Source organism: Berghia stephanieae, chromosome 9 (genome assembly GCF_034508935.2).
Source record: "Berghia stephanieae isolate SIO BIC M18660-M18661 chromosome 9, UCSD_Bste_1.3, whole genome shotgun sequence".
Lineage (NCBI taxonomy): Eukaryota > Metazoa > Mollusca > Gastropoda > Nudibranchia > Aeolidiidae > Berghia > Berghia stephanieae.
The window spans coordinates 8008203-8026435 of NC_088368.1; the positions used below are offsets into that span (position 1 = coordinate 8008203).

Genomic DNA, 18233 nt, shown 5'->3' on the forward strand with positions numbered 1-18233 from the left:
TCAGTAAAAATTAACACGCGATACAGAAAAAAAATATATATAAGACAATTTATTACATTTAACTGTCATCTGCATTATTTGCGGCCGCAAATATCAGGGCGATCCGCAAATTTTGGCAAATTACCCAAAATTGGCAATTTTTTGGAAAAATTAAAAAAAAAAAAAAAAAGATGCGAAACTGAGAAATGTCCGTTGAGGGGCAACTCGGCTTGGAATTTTTGAAGGATATTAGGATTTTCATTTTCAGTCCAAAGAACATTCCTCTTATTCTTATGCCTCGCAGTGTATCTACATACACTGCAATTCCTGAGTTTTGTCATCTTCCTCAGCATGAGTTGACCAGATGTATTGAGAAACTGGGGCCCAGTACTGTGAGAGTCCGGTACTGGAATCATTGTTTTGTTTTACAGGGATTTACGGAGTGTGCAGCACTGAGTTCGCCAGTATAAGTGTTCTATTCCACAGAATGTGTCTGTGTGATTTTCTGAAAGTTTGGGCGCATAAATCGCGTTACAGTGTGGCAAGTAATAAATGCAGCCTCCTTTAAGTGTAATAAAATGTCTTTTATATTTATTTTTCCATTCATATAGCGTGTTAATTATTAACGGGAGGCTTAGTTCTGCTCTGCAAATTTTGGTCTTTTTGGCAATTTTTAGGCCCCAACTTGGCAAAAAATGCAGATGACAGATAGCGTTGTTACAAAGATTTTAAAGGATCATTATCCGTAGAGAGTAGCTTCCCTTGGTTTGGGCCCAGGCAAAGCTGCAACATTTCTCAAGTTTCGCACTTTTTTTTTCGTTATTTTGTTTTCGTTTCTTTTTTTTTTCCCAAAAAATTTGCCACGCGATTTGCCAATTTTGGGAAATTTGCAGATCGCCCTGATATTTGCGGCCGCAAATAGCAATTTGCGGCCGCAAAAAATGAAGATGACAGATATGTAGTAAGTACCTAGTAATAAATGAGTCAGCCATAGGGCGCAAGCACTATCAACACTAGGAGAGTCTGTTTTTAGAACAACAACCATTCCAACTCACATGACAATAGACATGATAACCAACATGTTACAAAATTGACTGTCCCTTTGGGAGGTGGGGGTTCTTGGCGCGTCTTCGAGCCTCCCAAGGTGGGCAGAGGGTTCATGTGCTGTGTCTTCTATCACTTATATTATCTGTTTCCCCTTTCCATGTTGCTCTCTGTCTTTTTCTGGATTAAGATTGCTCATTTTTTCCCTCATCCTGGTGGGGGTCTTTAGTTGGGAGGGAGACAGTCAAATACAGTATACCTTTTTTCTTGAGATGACATTTTTCCTTGTAAATTATCTCTCTGTTGTGTACTATTATAGTTATGAAGTTTTGAATATTATTTGTAAACAAATCGCTCATGATGTCTAATAATTCAGCAAAGAATGGTTCCAAGACAACAGCCCGGAACCGACATAGACACTTTCTAAAGACAACTTATGTGTCTGGGACGAAACTTTTCTGTGATGCATGTAACATCGTTTTAGATCATCAGAGAAAGTCATCTGTCGATCATCACATGCAGACGTATAAGCATGCGGCCAATGCCGAGCGCCTAAAGGCTAAATCTCGTTACTCCCGAGTTGCACTGTAGTATTATTATGATGTATAGATGTACTTGGAAATATAATAATAATAATAATAATATTTTTTTAATTTATCAGCTTTTCTACCACATAATTGTTAGGAATCCATGCATTTAGCATGTGTGTAAAAGTGTTGTTTTTGTTTTTTTTCAAAATCTCCTGGTGGCATCCCCTGTATATACCTGGCATATTATTATAGTGCTTAGGCCACTGGGACCCCCCCCTCCCCCCCCTTTGGGAGTTTATGCCACTATGTTTTTCAAATAATAGAAATTATTGGCCATACAAATTCCACTGTTACCGTAAAAATAAGTGTCATTTAAGAGAGTTATGGCCCTTTGAAAAAAGTGAGTTGTGTCCCCTTGCAAAAAAGAGACAACATTTCTTTCAAAGGCTCTGGAGACTACAATATTAATTCAAATATGTGCAAATTGGGTATCAAACTGAAGGAAATTGAATATACTATCAAACTATGTGCACAAGCTTTCAATTTGTAAATATTATATAGATTCACAGAAAGTTGAAACAATTTGTCAGTAATCTCATGAAGTGTCATATCTAAACTAAGCTATCACTACCATCCTCGGCATATGTATCTTCGTCAGTACTGGTGCAGCTTTCTTCATACACAATTTCCTGCAACTCATCTGGAATGAAAGCATCTTTGAACCACTGTACTTCCAATTCATTTGCAGAATTTCTCTGCCAACCGTTATCCTCTGGTTTTGGAATGCTAGGATTCTGGCACACTGCATTCCTCCAAATGAGAGTTTGAAAGTTGGCTCTTGATATGTGCAGTGACAATACTTGACTACAAGGAGGCATCTGACACAGATCAATTCCACCACTGCATGAGATGGTACCTTTCTTTCCTTTGAAACGCTGGCGAACTATGTCATACCTCACTTTGTTGACACTTGTGCATGAGGTTTTGCCATACAGCTTGCACACAAATGACTCTAACATGAGACAGTCATTACTCGAAACAGCTGCTGATGTTCCAAATCTGGAGAACAGAATTCTAAGATCTTCCTCCTTTTGAAGAAATTTTAGAGCTTTCAGCTTTCCTTGCCCAGCAAAGCAACTTGTTGTGTCACAGCCTGTGAATGCATGGACACCAAGTAATGCATCACACATCTAGACAAAGTCTTTGCTATCTGAGAGACATTGATTTGTCGCCTGTTGTTGCCACAGCCAGTATCAAAAATCAGGGTCTTTCCAATTGTCTCTGAGAATGAAAGAAGTAAGAAGACATCCGTGTCTGGTGATCTGACAACAATTGTTTCACAGTTTGGTTGGCGGGAAGCATATTGACAGTGCAGTATAATTCGTGTGTCTGCCTCTTCCTGTGATGAGTAGAGATCTAGACAAGGTACAGCTGTGGTAAATTCATCCGTGTCACTGTAAAGTAAGGTGCATCTCTCTTCACAGACAAAGAAGATTTCCCTGTTTCTTAGTTTCTGTGCATATTCGTTACTTTCCCATTCCTTGAGGAGAAACCTGATAAGGGATCTTTTGTTATCAACGCAGCTGAGAAATGATTTCCAACGTCTGGGCACTGTTGTTGCAGATCCTCTTAACAAGTATGCATTATCTTCAGAAGATCCTCTCCTCAATCTCTCACAACCTTTGATTGAATCTTCTATGTAAGTATCAGTACAAAGTGTACACAAGCTGCTTGTGGTAAAGAGGAAAATGTAAGTTTGGCTACTTCACCAAATGTATTTGGGATTGCTGACAGACTTTGTAACAGTGCATTGCCATCAACAATGTAAACGGTGTTTGTTTTTTTTTTTTTGCATAATCCTCGAACATTAATGAATTGTCAGGCGTGAGCTTGTGCAACAGAGTTGCTTTGTTGGTCTTCAGAGGTAAACCATCTGATGAAGCCAGCGACCATGGATAGGTGTTAGAGGATATTGAAGAACTTTTTGAAGATCAACACTGTGCTCTTGGGACAAAACAAGAAGCTGGCCAAATAAATTTCTTTGTGCCTTGATTTTGACCACGTTCATGTCTTTTTTCACTGTTACCACTTTCCTCAATGATGCAAATGTCTTGGTCTTGTTCCTTTCTAATGGCTTGTGAAATTCTACAGTCTTTTCCTTCAGTCTGTTTTCAACAAAACTTTCAAACAATCTTTTTCCTGTTTTTTCCACGGCTAACAGGTCATCAGCAACATCCTCTTGCACTTTCATTCCTGAAGCTAGACTGACCAGACCATCTTCAACTTCAAAGGGATTGATAAATGCTGAAAATGCCTGGAGGATCTTTTGCACTAGCTTTTCACTTTGTCTTTTTTCTGCAAGGCTCAATTCTTTGTGGGTGTCTATATCTATACAGTTGTTGTTGCTGATCATTCTTTGGGTTGCTGATACATATTCTGCTCGATTGTGTCTTGTTACACTCCAACGGTAATAGCTTGGAAGACTCTTGCTGAACCCAAGAATACCTCCTTTTGTCTTTGCATGTTTGTTTATTGTTTGTCCAATGGTCATATCAACTGCTATTCTTCCAGCAGGCGTCCTTGATCTAGAGACACTAAATCCATTATCTTGTAACATTTCTTCTGCCCCTGGGTGGGAATGAATCAGGTTGGCTAGTGACACAAAATATACACTGAGATACTTGGCATAATTGTGGTGATTCATGGTAAAAAGCAGTGGGCACAGTTCTTTTAAACAAGATATATGAAGAAGAAAGTTGTTTGTCTTTATAGCTCGCAGAAACTGGAGGAGAAGCCAAACTCTGTCCATGTATTGGATCCAGTATTGTGCAGTTTTTCCGTACTTTCCTGAGCGGACACTCTCTTTGAAGGCTTCATACTGGGAAAATAACTCAGCATACACAGTTGACTGGAGAATTTTATTAGCTGTATGGCTTGAAATTCCTTCGGTGAATTCCTTTATGTAAGACATGAGGTCTTTACTGAGTTTTGAATCCGTGTCCTGCTCAAATTTTGCAAGCAGAAGCCTCTCTAGAGCCTCCAAAACAGACACATGCACTCGTATAGCCCTGTTGTAGTTCTTTCCACTCATAACCCTATCCATAGAACCATGTGCACATAGCCCTGCTTCAGTCACAATTTCTTCAAAACCAGATCCACTTTGGAGCTTTCCCAGGGCACCAAGATATGAAATTATGGTGTGAAAGACACCCAGGTGAATAATAACTGTTTTGTAAAGCTGTGGGTTTTGCCAGACAATATCGTAAGCTTTCTTTGCTACAGCAAGGTCAAATGTTACAAATTTATATGTGTTATATGCCCATTAATCATGCCTGAATTGTGCTAGTACAAAATTCCTCTTGTTTATTTATCACTGAAAGGAAGCAAATAAACTGTAACATATATTTTTTTCATATTATAGAGAAAATGGCTATCAAAGATTTAAAAACCCTATATAGCTTTGTAAAATATTTTATGATATGAGGCAAAAAATGAGAAATGACAATAAAATTCCACTATTTATTGCATTTGAAGCAATTTTAGGGTGATAAACAATCATTTTATTCACAAAAATGAGTTCACGAAAAATTGCACCCGATGACCTTTCAAGGGCCATAACTCCTGTAAATGATACTTGAAAAAACTGTAACACCCGGATTAATTTGTGTTATATGTCCCTGAAGCATGCCTGAATTGTGCTAGTGCAAAATCCCTCTTGTTTATTCATCCTGAAGGGAAACAAGTACACTGTAATAGATTTTTTTTTCAAATTATAGAGAAAATGGCTATCAAAGATTTTAAAACGCTATATGGCTTTGTAAAATATTTTATGATATGAGGCAAAAAATGAGAAATGACAATAAAATTCCACTATTTATTGCATTTGAAGCAATTTTAGGGTGATAAACAATCATTTTATGCACAAAAATGAGTTCACGAAAAATTGCACCCGATGACCTTTCAAGGGCCATAACTCCTGTAAATGATACTTGAAAAAACTGTAACACCCGGATTAATTTGTGTTATATGTCCCTGAAGCATGCCTGAATTGTGCTAGTGCAAAATCCCTCTTGTTTATTCATCCTGAAGGGAAACAAGTACACTGTAATAGATTTTTTTTTCAAATTATAGAGAAAATGGCTATCAAAGATTTTAAAACGCTATATGGCTTTGTAAAATATTTTATGATATGAGGCAAAAAATGAGAAATTACAATAAAATTCCATTATTGATTGTATGTGAAACAATTTTAAGGTGATAAACAACCATTTTATGCACAAAAACGATTTCACAAAAAATTGCACCTAATGACCTTTCAGGGGCCGTAACTCTCGTAAATGACACTTGAAAAAACGGTAACACCCGGATGAATACTCAAGATATATTGCTGTTTCAGAAAAACCATGTGGCGAAAACTCCCCCAGGGGGGGGAGGGTTTCGCCCACTGGCCCATGCACTATTATTTCTTTTCTGTGTATGCAATGTCAATATCAATGCAATTTAATGTAATTTATGGACACAATACTGTATAGTACATACCAACTAAATTGGCGGACTGTGCTTGTCATAGAATTAAAGCAAGAATAAATTATTGTGCGCTGTTTATTGAAAACAATGTCTTAAATTTGCCATTTTTCCTTGCAATTTTTATATTTTTTGCATGCAATTTTTGGGGTTTTCATTTGCAATTTTCAGTGAGGACAGCTTTGGGGGGAGGTTTCAAAATTTGGTTGTATTTCTTTGTTATTTTTTTTTTGTTTTTTTGTTTGTTTTTGTTTGGTGTTGCTTTTTATGTCTTTGTTTTTGTTTTTCGTAATTGTAAATTGTTTTTTGTTTTTTTTTACAGTTAATGAATCAGAATTTTAAGATTTTATTTCAGTTTTAAAAATTAGTGAAAATGTGCTTATATTACTCAAAAAAGGATTTTATATTTAAATTTAAATGCATTACATATATATCACTTCCTAGGTATACACAATGTTATTAAAATTGAGTCATGAAACATCAAAGGACCACGTTTTGTTTAACCTGTTTGAATTTTGTAAAACATGCAGCAAATTTTTTTGCAAATTATGGAGTTTAAAATGGCAAAAAAACTGGGGGGACAGACAAATGTACTTTGATATTAAATCGAAGAGTAGAACAAAACACAACTCGATTTTCCCTTGTATTAATTTGAACTCCACATTCCCATTTCTTGTTATTTCAATCCTCAATTTGGTAAAAAACAATAATTGATTACAGTAAAATGGGAGGGATGCTTAGGATCTCTTTCACAATGGCAGAGGATGCATTTGAAGTCATCTTATCTGTGGTACTGGGGGTCCTGATAACTCAATTGTTAGAGTACTCGCTTCACTTGCAAAGGGACTAAGATCGATCCCGGGTGCAGGTGAGATTTTTTTTATGACCCCTCAGTCTACCCAGCAGTGAATTGGTAGCTGGGCCTGTTAGACCTACTGGAAAGTACTTTGTGATAGACTATCACCCTATCTAAGGGATAGCAAGCAATTGTTATTCTCCGTTTCACGCTAAATAAACCTGGATTAATTACACACGTAATTGCTTTGAAGAACTGCTTTATCTGTGGGACTATCTTTCCTTGATCTGAAGTGGGACTATCGACTAAAGTTATATTTAAATGTAAATTAGAATCCCATCTTAGGCTGTAGACTGAATGCATTCAATTTCCTCTCCTGTTCATGAATAATTAATGTATCATAGACGCTATACATTTCTGTAATTTACTCCCAATAAACACATAAACATACCAGCAAACAAAACTATGTGTAACCTAAAACATTTAATTTACTAATCAAACATTTATTTAGTGAGAACTAATCATCCAAAGATGTTCTTAAAACAATAACAAAGCAACTGTGTGTTTTTTTCACTTTGTGGATAGGAAATTGAAAGAAATTTTAATGTAAACGGCTGCGTTCGATTCCTGTACAGTTCGGCAACTAAAATGAGTGAGTTGCACTGTTATGACAAAACAAGAGACTGACTGAGAGAAAAGATCAAATGGAGGGCAAGATGGACTGGAGTGGAAATTGAATGCACTCAGTTTACAGCCTTATGAGATTCCCTTTAGATTGACTGAATTCTTGTGCATATTAAAATGTTAACCCTTAGACTATGGCATTATTACCTCCCTCGTGACTTTTCCAAAGTCGTTTTTACAACTGTCTATATACCCCACACACCCCAGTGCTGACGAAAAGTCTGCAAGTGATATTATAATATATATATATATATATATATATATATATATATATATATATATATATATATATATATATATATATATATATATATATATATATATATATATATATATATATATATATATATATATATATATATATATATATATATATATATATATATATATTATATATCATATAGAAGGAATTCAAAACAAATCATGTGTATGTATCATAGCAGGAGACTTTAATATTGTAACAATATAAAACTAGTTGATATGGTGGTGGTGGAGGAAGTGACTTAGGCGGTGGTTGGAGTGGTGGTTGTGGAGGAGAAAGTGATGGTGATGGTGGTGGCAGCAGTGGTGATAGCGAAGGTGTTGGTAGTGGAAGTGATATTGGTGGTGGAGGTGGCGGCATGGCAGTGATGGGGACTGTGATGATGGAGGAAGATGTGGTGTTAGAGGAGATGGTGATGGTGGTAGTGGGGGCAGTAGTAGTGGTGGTGGTGGTGGTAGAGGTTGTGGCGGATGTGGTATAGTATGATTGTGTTGTGATGACAACAATGATGATTATGATTATATTAAGTTATTAAGCCTTAATATAATACCACTAGTTACACAAATACCACCTTAACTTAATGTGGGATTTGTGTAACTAGTGGCTTTATGTTGTAATGATTGATTAGGAATGGCTATGCGGTCTTGTGGTATGACATTCGCTTTTGGATTGGAAGGTCCTGGGTTCGAGCCTCGCTCGGCACATAATTGAGTCCTTGAAAAAGGCTCTTTACTCATATTCTCTCACTGTTCTCAGGTGTAAAATGAGTACCTGGCCGTTAACAGCATTGTCTATGTTTGAAAAAATTGTAATAGTAATATCGCCTAACACAACAGGCATCATGTCTCATTCTACATGTCTGTTATGTGTTGCTGGTGGTCAGGGACCCCTTGTAAAAGCGCTTTGAGCACGTTTAGTGGATATTGCACTATATAAAAGCTCAAGTCTTTTTTTTAGGAAAGAATCAAATTGACCATGTGCTCGTCAATAGAAACTTTCATGTGTTTCAAATATTTTTACGGTAGCGCCCCTGCTTATCTCAATGACTTTGTCGAACCGAACATTCCGCCCCGTGCATGGAGATCAGGTGATCCAGAAACCAAAAAAGTTATTATAGTTGGATACAAGTTACTCAACATTTATTCCATATATATATATACTACTTTAAATCTTTTTTGTTTGTTTTTAAGGGTTTTAAGGCGCTTGCAACACAGTAAGGTCATATCAGCGCCAGTAAAAAGGAAGAAAATGGGATAGTAAAAAGTCCTAGAATTACAATAAAGCATCCAAGAAAAGGGAAGACAAAGGGGAATTGGTTCAAATAAGAAACAGGTGTAGATTCCAAAAGCACTCTATCAAAGTACTTAGTTTGAGATCACTAAAAGTCTCATCCAGACACAAGCACATGCCCCTGCTAAGAGGAACACACTCGAATGTTTTACAAATCATAAAATAATATAAAGAAAGCATAATACAGTGCATAACAGAGAGATGATTTACAAGGAAAAAAATATCATCTCCCAAAACAATAACTATGCATTCGACTGTTTCCCTCCCAGCCAGGACTCCGACTAGGGCCAGGAAAAAACCAAGTAATCTCATTCCAAGACAAAGACAGAAAGCATGTTGGAAAACAGATATAAGGGGATAGAAGACACAGTATGTACCTCCCTGCCCGCTATGGGAGGTCAGGATCCCCACTCAGTACTTTAAATCTTAATATTAACAATAAGAAACTACACAAAATAAACGGACATTATGAACATCTAGACCAGTGTTGGTCTGGGCCTATTGATTTAAGTGGTCATTAAAGACCTGACTAATTATAGTCTCTTGATGGCCAGTAATATTGGTTGGTGATTGTTATGACCCAGAGCAACAAATATTGTTAAGCTGAAAGAACCCAACAAAGCACGAATACAATAAGACGCGTCATAACAGACCATCCCCTTAATGAGAAGTGAAACAGGTATCTTTTAGTATTAAGTGAAATATACGGGGGTGTTTTTTTTTTATTACTACCCGATAAAGAATTAAAATAACTTTAAAACTAGAATTGATAAAAACATATAGTTGTTTTGGTTTTATTGTAAAATTTTCAGGAAGATGCTATACGCCGTTACAATAGTCGCGCTTTTTGTAAAAAGGGAGAAATTTTACTCAAGCGACGTTTTGACGCAAAAATTGGATGAAAAATAAAATACGTCTGAATCAGTTATACACAAAATATATTATACAAAATATCTGTAAATGTAAACATAATGTTGATATATTATATGTACATTATGGTCAATTGTAAATCATCCAAAGATATGCAACAATAAACAAAGAGGAATCAAAAGTAAAGTTATAATAATAATAATAATAATAATAAATGGCATTTATATAGCGCTTTACCCCGTTGTCACAGGCTCTAAGCGCTTTACAGTGATATAAAACAAAACATATTACAGTGAGACAAGTGTGAAGGAAACGTGATACGAATTCAATTTAACAACAACAAAATATGAAAATAATATTGCAACATTATGACGTAAAAAGATAAAACTTTAAGCGAGATTTGAACGTTGTCAACGAATCCGAGCATCTCACGTGTGACGGGAGAGAGTTCCAAAAATGGGGGGCCGAAAATTGAAAAGACTGTTCACCTATTTTACGCAATGGCTTAGGTTTGACAAGGATTGATTGGTCATTGCTTGACCTCAAGTTTCTATTGGGGACATATATGTTTAGAAGGTCTTTAATATAGGAGGGACTGTTCGTGCTCAGGGATTTGTAGACAACAGTACAAATCTTATAGGCAACTCTTTTTTCAACAGGAAGCCAATCTGGCATCGCGGAAAATTGCCATTTGAAATCCCAAATTTTGCCAAATTTTGCCACAAAAAAATGACAATTTTGCCACAAAAAATAGAAAAATTTGCCACATTTTGCCGTAAAAATTGCCAAATTTTGCAAATTTTGTTAACTAATCGGATAACTTTTTTTCGTTCCCGGGGACCCCAAATACTACAATGATCTGAAGATGCACACAAAAGTCACTCAGGTGCAGATCAGAATGAAAAATGATTTAAAACATCAATCTTAATCTTATATCAAAACAAAAGTACGAAAAATCTGCAAAGAGAGGTATCAAAATTTAATTAAACAAGATATTCATAGGAAATAAAACTGTTATAATAAAGGAACACCAAAGCCTTTAAGTTTGCTTAGTTGAGCCGCCTTCTCCTGTCTGAAAATACAAGATTATAAATGGAGAAGGACCTCTCAGCATCAGCAGAATTAAGGCAGGTGTATATGTATCTCTTTGCCAGCGTAGCAAGATGGGGAACATCTGAGCTAACACTGTTCCAAAAAACAGTCAGATCAAGTGGAATGCCTCCAGATGCCGACACTGCTCTTGGACCAAGACTCTTTATATCGAAGTACTTCTACACGAGGTACTTCATGAATACCAGGAATGGTCAAAGAATCAATATCAGAGTCAGCAATGAACACTAAATTGCAAGGATTGAAGAAAGGTATCTCCTTCAATAATTCCATCCCTGGTTGGCCTTCCGTCGATGAATATTTCTCAAGCTTTTCATTGGCCAAAGAGAAAGCTTGACAAAAACTATCCTGGAGCTGAAGCTTGAGATGTTGGTCCAGGTCATGCGGACAGTGTCTTTCTACATCTTGTAGGGTCACATGGCAAGATGAAAACTGGTCCTTAATTTCCATGAGCTTTGACCACGCCTGGTGAAAATAGAAATAAGAATAAGGCAAGGATTAAAAAACATAAGAAAGTATTTTTGTTTTGTAATTCTTTTCTTGCTCTAGTCAAAGACATTCAACTATAATGTTGTGTCCAAAGGCAGAGTTTCAACAAAGATGGAATCGTTTCATTAATAATGATACCTGCTCTTAATCTTATAAAATAAGATTTAAAGGTAGGAGGAGAAAATGAATATTTACTGTCATGGCGATTGGACGTTGGCTTTGGAATACATCAGTAGCTACAACGATGGACTGAGACTGCTGGATTATAAAGCTCATCTCTGCTTGAATTAACTGGCGCTCCGACACCGAGCAGAGGATATCATTCAAGTAGACTAACGACTCTGGAGCCGTGCGCCCACAGTGCTCCATTTCCTTTGCAATGAATGTGGCAAAGTGCTGCAAATTTTTCTCATGGTATGAGACCGCTTCAAACCAACAATTCCAACTGGATTTTGAAAAGGAAGTAAAAGAAATGATGCATTTTTAATTCATTTGTTAAATTGAATTTTTATTTGAAAAGAAGATAACATTATACCTACTTAATCTATCAGTTTTTGGCCTTATAGTATAGTCTGTTGAATTTACCATCATCATATGACTTGACCTAGTGAGGACTAATGTTAGGCATTGACTTTAATGGTTGACTATGACCCTCTTACTTTACCCCGAAATAATTGTGCAAGATAGCTTCCAATATTTATTTTTAAAAATTCTAGTGCATTTTCTTATACCAATGGTTAAAGCAAACTAACTTTGAAATAAAAAAATGATGACAATCTAAAAAGATAACATAATGGAATAATCAATTCTATTAAGCCATAGCAAGCACTTTCCCAGTCAGATACTTAATTAAAGCTCATCTTTTCAACAACACAAAAAAGGGAGCAGATTACTATAACTGTAACATGATACTACTAAATATGTTTACTAACATATCAAATTAGGTAATAAGAATGACTGACCCTCCTATTTGTCAATATCCAATATTAACAATGTGTCACCTTTAGGTGAAAAAAGTTTTTTTAAAGACCCAGATGAATCATGACCAAGAAAGGAAAATTCTCAAAATCTCACCGTGTAGCGATTGGGTTTGGAGGCATCTTTGGAGATTTGACGAGTGGTGTCAGGAATCGCAGATATCTTGCCTTTCTGGCATTGGCGTTCCAAAATATCGCATTTGCAGCTTTGACGAATTTGTTGGTGCGATTGAAGGGCTTTCTGAAGGCATCACCCACTAGGCTCATGATATGAGCCATGCATGTGATATGCGTAGCATTTGGCATGAGCCCTTTCAATACATCATTGAAAGCCTTCCTCATGTATGCTGCATTGTCTGTGTTTACGGTGACGACGTCAGTAAACTTGATGCCAGTGGAGACTAAGCATTCAATTATGGCCGTCGCAACGGTTGTGTGGTTTGTGACAGACAAAAATCTTGTGTCCAAGAGGTAACTTTGGACTTTGTCCACATCAGCGCTCAAGGGTTCCAGTGGTGCAGCTAAGACATTGAGGACAAACCTGAAAAGATAGGCGATACAAATAAGAGAAAACACAAAATAACATATAGGGAAGGATGCAAAAGTGATATCATAATTGCTCTCAGCATTTAATTATAGAATTCAAACTAAGGATTCGAACTGATCACTGTGTATGTTGTGTTGTGTAGTATATATATATATATATATATGTGTGTGTGTGTGTGTGGTATATATATATATATATATATATATATGATTGTGCGTGAGTGTGTGTGTGTGTGTGTGTGTGTATTCACCTGCCTCCTACTCCTATATATAAATTACTCTTTCGCTTTAGTTTCTACAAACATTGTAAGTCAAAAACAAAAAACAAAACCCACCTTCCAACATCATCAGACATTTCATCACAGATGATGGCCACAGGCTTGTTTATAACTTTCTTATACACCACTTCTTTTTTGTTGGTGAACTCCCTCTTTAAGTAGCATTCCTGCAGCTGATGAGCTTGTGGAATGGCACCACCGTTTTCAACTCTTGTCTGCAAGAAGTTTCTGACTGCTGGGTGGTCAACCTTCGATAAGGGAATGTTTGCTGCAGCAAACATTGAAACAACTTCATTGCAGATATCATTTCTTGCTGAAAGAAAGAAATTTAAAAAATAGTTTGTTAATATGAATAGCTTAAAAAAAATAAGCTTTATATGGCGCAATATCCACTAAACGTGCTCAAAGCACTTTACAAGGGGTCCGTGGCCAACGCCAACAGCAACATTTAACAGGTAGGATGGGACATGAAGCCTGTTAGGGGATATTACAATTTTTTTCGGACAGAGACAACGCTGTTAACGGCCAGGTACTCATTTTACACCTCCATTTCATGAGAGAATGTGAGTAAAGAGCCTTCTCCAAGGACTCAACTATGCACTGAGCGAGGCTCGAACCCAGGTCCTTCCGATCCTAAAGCGAGTGTCTTTTCACTATACCACAAAGTAATAATAAAAAGAACAACAATGATAATAATAATAATAATAATAATAATAATAATAATAATAATAATAATAATAATAATAATAATAATAATAATAATAATAATAATAATAATAATAATAATCATCATCATCATCATCATAATAATAATAGTAATAATAATACCCTAATCTTTTATATAGTTGTAATTGTATAGATTTATAGAGCAATATCCACCCAAAACTAAGTACTCATTTAGAGGGAAAGGGTGCACCACTCACCTTGCGTTGAAACTGTAGACGGTTTCTTCAAAACAGAATCCAATGTCCTCTGCTTCTTCACCGCTTCACTCTCATCCACGTCAGTGGCATGTGACCTCTTCATTCTTTCTTCTTTTGTTTTATGGTCTGCGGAATTGCGGTGGCTATCCACAGAAGACTTTCGTAAGTGGTCAATAACCTTGTTGCATGGTGTGCAGAATAGCTTTGAACCACTGACGTGGGTCCACTGGCTGTATTCTGAGTGTCGCTGGTGTGCAGTGACATGGCGAGCACATTTTGCCTTCTTCATGTCTAAACCAAGGAACTTGTCCATAGCGAGTTTGTAATCAACAAGTAGATGTAAGAGAAAAGAACGCCGGTAGCGAAACCAATTGAAGATAACAATAATTGCGTCACTCGTCACTAAGGTGAAAGTGAAAGTAGAAAAACTCCTTTTAATTGCAATGTAACGTCTGTTAGTAGTATGGCAGTTTAAAAACCAGACTGGGCAGCTTCCAGTAGCAGTTTAAACAGACCAGGAGCTATGAGAAAATGAAAGAAAGGGACGATGCTGACTTTCGGAAATTCGCCACTTTAAAAAAACCACTCGGGTTAAATAATGGTGAAAAATTTAGATTTTTCATGAAATTTGTAAAATTTGCGGTAAATTGCGGAAAAGTGCGAATTTTGCGGCCGCAAATTTGCCATTGCGGCAAATTGAAGAATGGGGTCCCTCAGGGGTCGGTACTTGCGCCAATGTTGTTTAACGTTTACATTAGCGATATGCCGAACACTTCCTCCCTGAGGCTGGGATACGCAGACGACTGGGCACTCGTTACTCAGAGTAAAGTGTGGACCCGTCTCGAGAGCGTACTCAGCGAGGACGTCACCAGACTCAAATCCTACTTTGACAAGTGGTACCTGAAGATGAACACTTCAAAAACCGTGGCCACTGCATTTCACTTATGCAGTGGTTGGCACACCCGTAAACTGAATGTCCTAGTCGGGGACCAGCCACTCCCATATGAGCCGCGTCCAAAATACCTAGGGGTGACGCTGGATCGCAGCCTTACCTATCGGGTTCATCTCGAAGGGGTTGCCCGGAAGATAGAGAAGCGGAATAGTCTTCTGAGGAAGCTGGCGGGATCGACTTGGGGCGCTAGCCAAGCGCTCCTGAGAACATCCGCCCTGGCACTATGCTATTCCACCGCGGAGTATTGCGCTCCAGTGTGGGGTAGAAGCAGAAACGTTGAGAAGGTGGATGTAAAACTTCGCAAGTCGATGCACATAGTGTCGGGAACGCTAGCAACAACCCCTAGAGAATGGGGCCCGGTGATGGCAGCGATCCAGCCCCCCGATGTCCGGAGGGGAACCATTACGGGAAACTGGCTGAGTAAGATCAAAGAGAGAGGGAATGGGGATACCCCTCTCATGCGCATAATGAACGGTGCCCCGTTTCGAGCCGAAATAAGTCCCGGCAACCCTTGTACGCAGAATCCCTGACTACGGACAGAGCTGCACATACGAGATGGAAGTCGGTTTGGACGAATTCAATCCCTCGTGGGGGCGGGGACCTACACTCCTCTAAGCTTGGTGAGAAGTTGCCAGGCTTTGATACCAGTAAGAGGAGACACTGGGTAGCTGCGAATCGGCTTCGGTCGAGGAGCTGCCTAACGGCCGGTGCGTTACATCAGTGGGGTCTAACTTCCTGTCCTTTATGTCCACGCTGTGGGCAAGAACCCGAAACGGCAGAGCATCTAGTCGAAAGGTGTGTTGTGACGATGCTACCGGGCGGGTTCGCGACGGTGCACGAATGCGGACCGGACTTTGCTGATTGGGTCGATCGTCATAACATAATAGTGTGAACCATAAGAAGCTGCTGCCATTGCGGCCGCGAAAAACCACGATGACAGGCCAATGTAACTCACGGAGAAGAAGAGTTGCTGACGGGTATTTTTTGTTATTGCGTACAATGAGCCTGGCTGCGTTATTTTGAGCAACCTGAAGTTTGCTAATTTTGTCTTTAGTTAAATTCGCCCAAAGGGAGTTACAATAGTCCAATTTAGATAAAACCAAGGAATTAATTAAAAGTTCTGTTATATGCTTCGGTATTAAATTACGAATTTTGCTTATTTTTTTCATTTCTATGTACATAGATTGTATGGTGTTATTCACGTGGCTTGTCATGGAAAGATCTTTATCAATGATGACGCCAAGGTTTTTTGCTTTATTTGAAAATTCTATTGTGCTATTTCCGAGAGTAATTAGTGATTTATTTGCCTGTTTAAGGATACTCGGTCTTCCACACATTAAAATCTCAGTTTTACTATCATTTAATTTTAACTTATTGTGGTACATCCAAGATTTAATCTCATTAAAACAGCTCGTAATTCGTTGTATTAAGAACTGTAAATTACTAAGGGGTGCTGAATCATATATTTGCGTATCATCTGCATAAAAATGATAACTCAGATTGAATCTGGATATCACACTAGAAAGGGGCTGCATATATACAGTAAAAAGGACAGGGCCAAGAACAGAGCCTTGTGGCACTCCAAAATTTAGTAATACTTGTTCTGACTGAACACCATTCACCACGACAGTCTGCCATCGATCCTGTAAATATGATGTAAACCATTTAAGGGCAATTCCTTTTATGCCGAACGTATTTTCTAGTCTTCTTAACAAAATGTCATGGTCAATGGTGTCAAAGGCAGCTGAAAGATCTAAAAGGCATAATACATTGATATTGTTAGCATCAGCATTACATAACAAGTCATTAAAGATTTTAAGAAGTTATGGTAACAGTAACAAAAAGGAAAAGGAATGAGAAAACATAGTTGGGGAGCGTTCACATATTATGTCAACAAAAAATTGGCATTTTTAGACCCCCCCCCCTCCCCCCCCCCCCCCCCCCCATGTCATCAATTGTCATCATTGACTTGACCCCCCCCCCCCCCCCAATATAATGACATCATCAAAATGGACTATTTTTCGTGAAAGTCATGTGATGGTGGCTATTGAACAGAGGAAAAGAGGTAAAAACAACTGAGTGCCAAAAGGTGTGAAATTTGGTATATACCTCTTTGTCTCTGTTCAATACTGGTAGCCAGCATTACACGATGCTAACAAAAAAAAAGTCCATTTTGAAGATGTAGACATGTTTAGGGTAGTTCAGTTGTTAGAGCGTGGCTGAAGACCTGACAACTCAAGTTGATTCCCATCGCAGCCATTTTTTTTTTTTTCAGGGGCCCCCTGTCCACCCAGCAGTGAATAGGTGTAGGTGGATCACCTGATCTGGTAAAAAGTAATTTGTGAAGACTGATGTCCTATCCGAATAATAACATATATGTTACTAATCCGCTTCAACTTTTACAGTGTTTTTCTTGGGTGTGTTTTTATTCTGTTTGTATAACCAAATTTTTGATGACATAATCTTGGGTATGAACCCCCCCCCCCCCTCCCCCATGTCAACACTTGTCAACATTTGGCAGACCCCCCCTCCCCCCCAAAGTGTTGACATAATATGTGAACGCTCCCTTGGGATTTGACATGGAGACACATGTGGCACAGGACTGGCGATTGATATCTAAAATGGGCAGCCCTTACATTCCCCACATACGTTGTGAGCTCTGCAGGAATCTAAATCTTGATGGTTGTCTGAAACACGTGCCTCCAGTCTTATCCAATAATGAGAAGGAAAAGAAGATGACTTATGCTCTTTTTGTTCGAGTTTGAAGCTTCCTTGTGTTCTTCAATGCTGTTGCTTTATCTGTGAACATCTTGGAGTAATTGTTGAGGAAGATGTTGACAGCTGATTTGTAGAATCTGTGAACAACGTCTAGCAGATTTTTGTTACACATATCACAGTTTTTCCCCAACAATTCTAAATCTGAAATGCTTTATAGAGTGAGTTTCATTAAAAGAAAAAGAAATCTCTGGTTGGTGCTTG

The 18233-nt window shown here is 37.9% G+C and overlaps 1 protein-coding gene across 1 annotated transcript; it reads right to left on the reverse strand.

Moving 5' to 3' along the window:
• Window positions 1-8832: 8832 nt before the first annotated feature.
• Window positions 8833-14779, reverse strand: LOC144979598 (uncharacterized). Its single transcript, XM_078926361.1, has 5 exons — window positions 14303-14779; window positions 13437-13692; window positions 12653-13096; window positions 11774-12023; window positions 8833-11554 (listed from the first exon to the last, which is right to left on the reverse strand). The coding sequence occupies exons 1-5, from the start codon at window positions 14613-14615 to the stop codon at window positions 11186-11188; spliced, it is 1632 nt and encodes a 543-aa protein (XP_078782487.1). The 5' UTR covers window positions 14616-14779; the 3' UTR covers window positions 8833-11185.
• Window positions 14780-18233: the final 3454 nt, after the last annotated feature.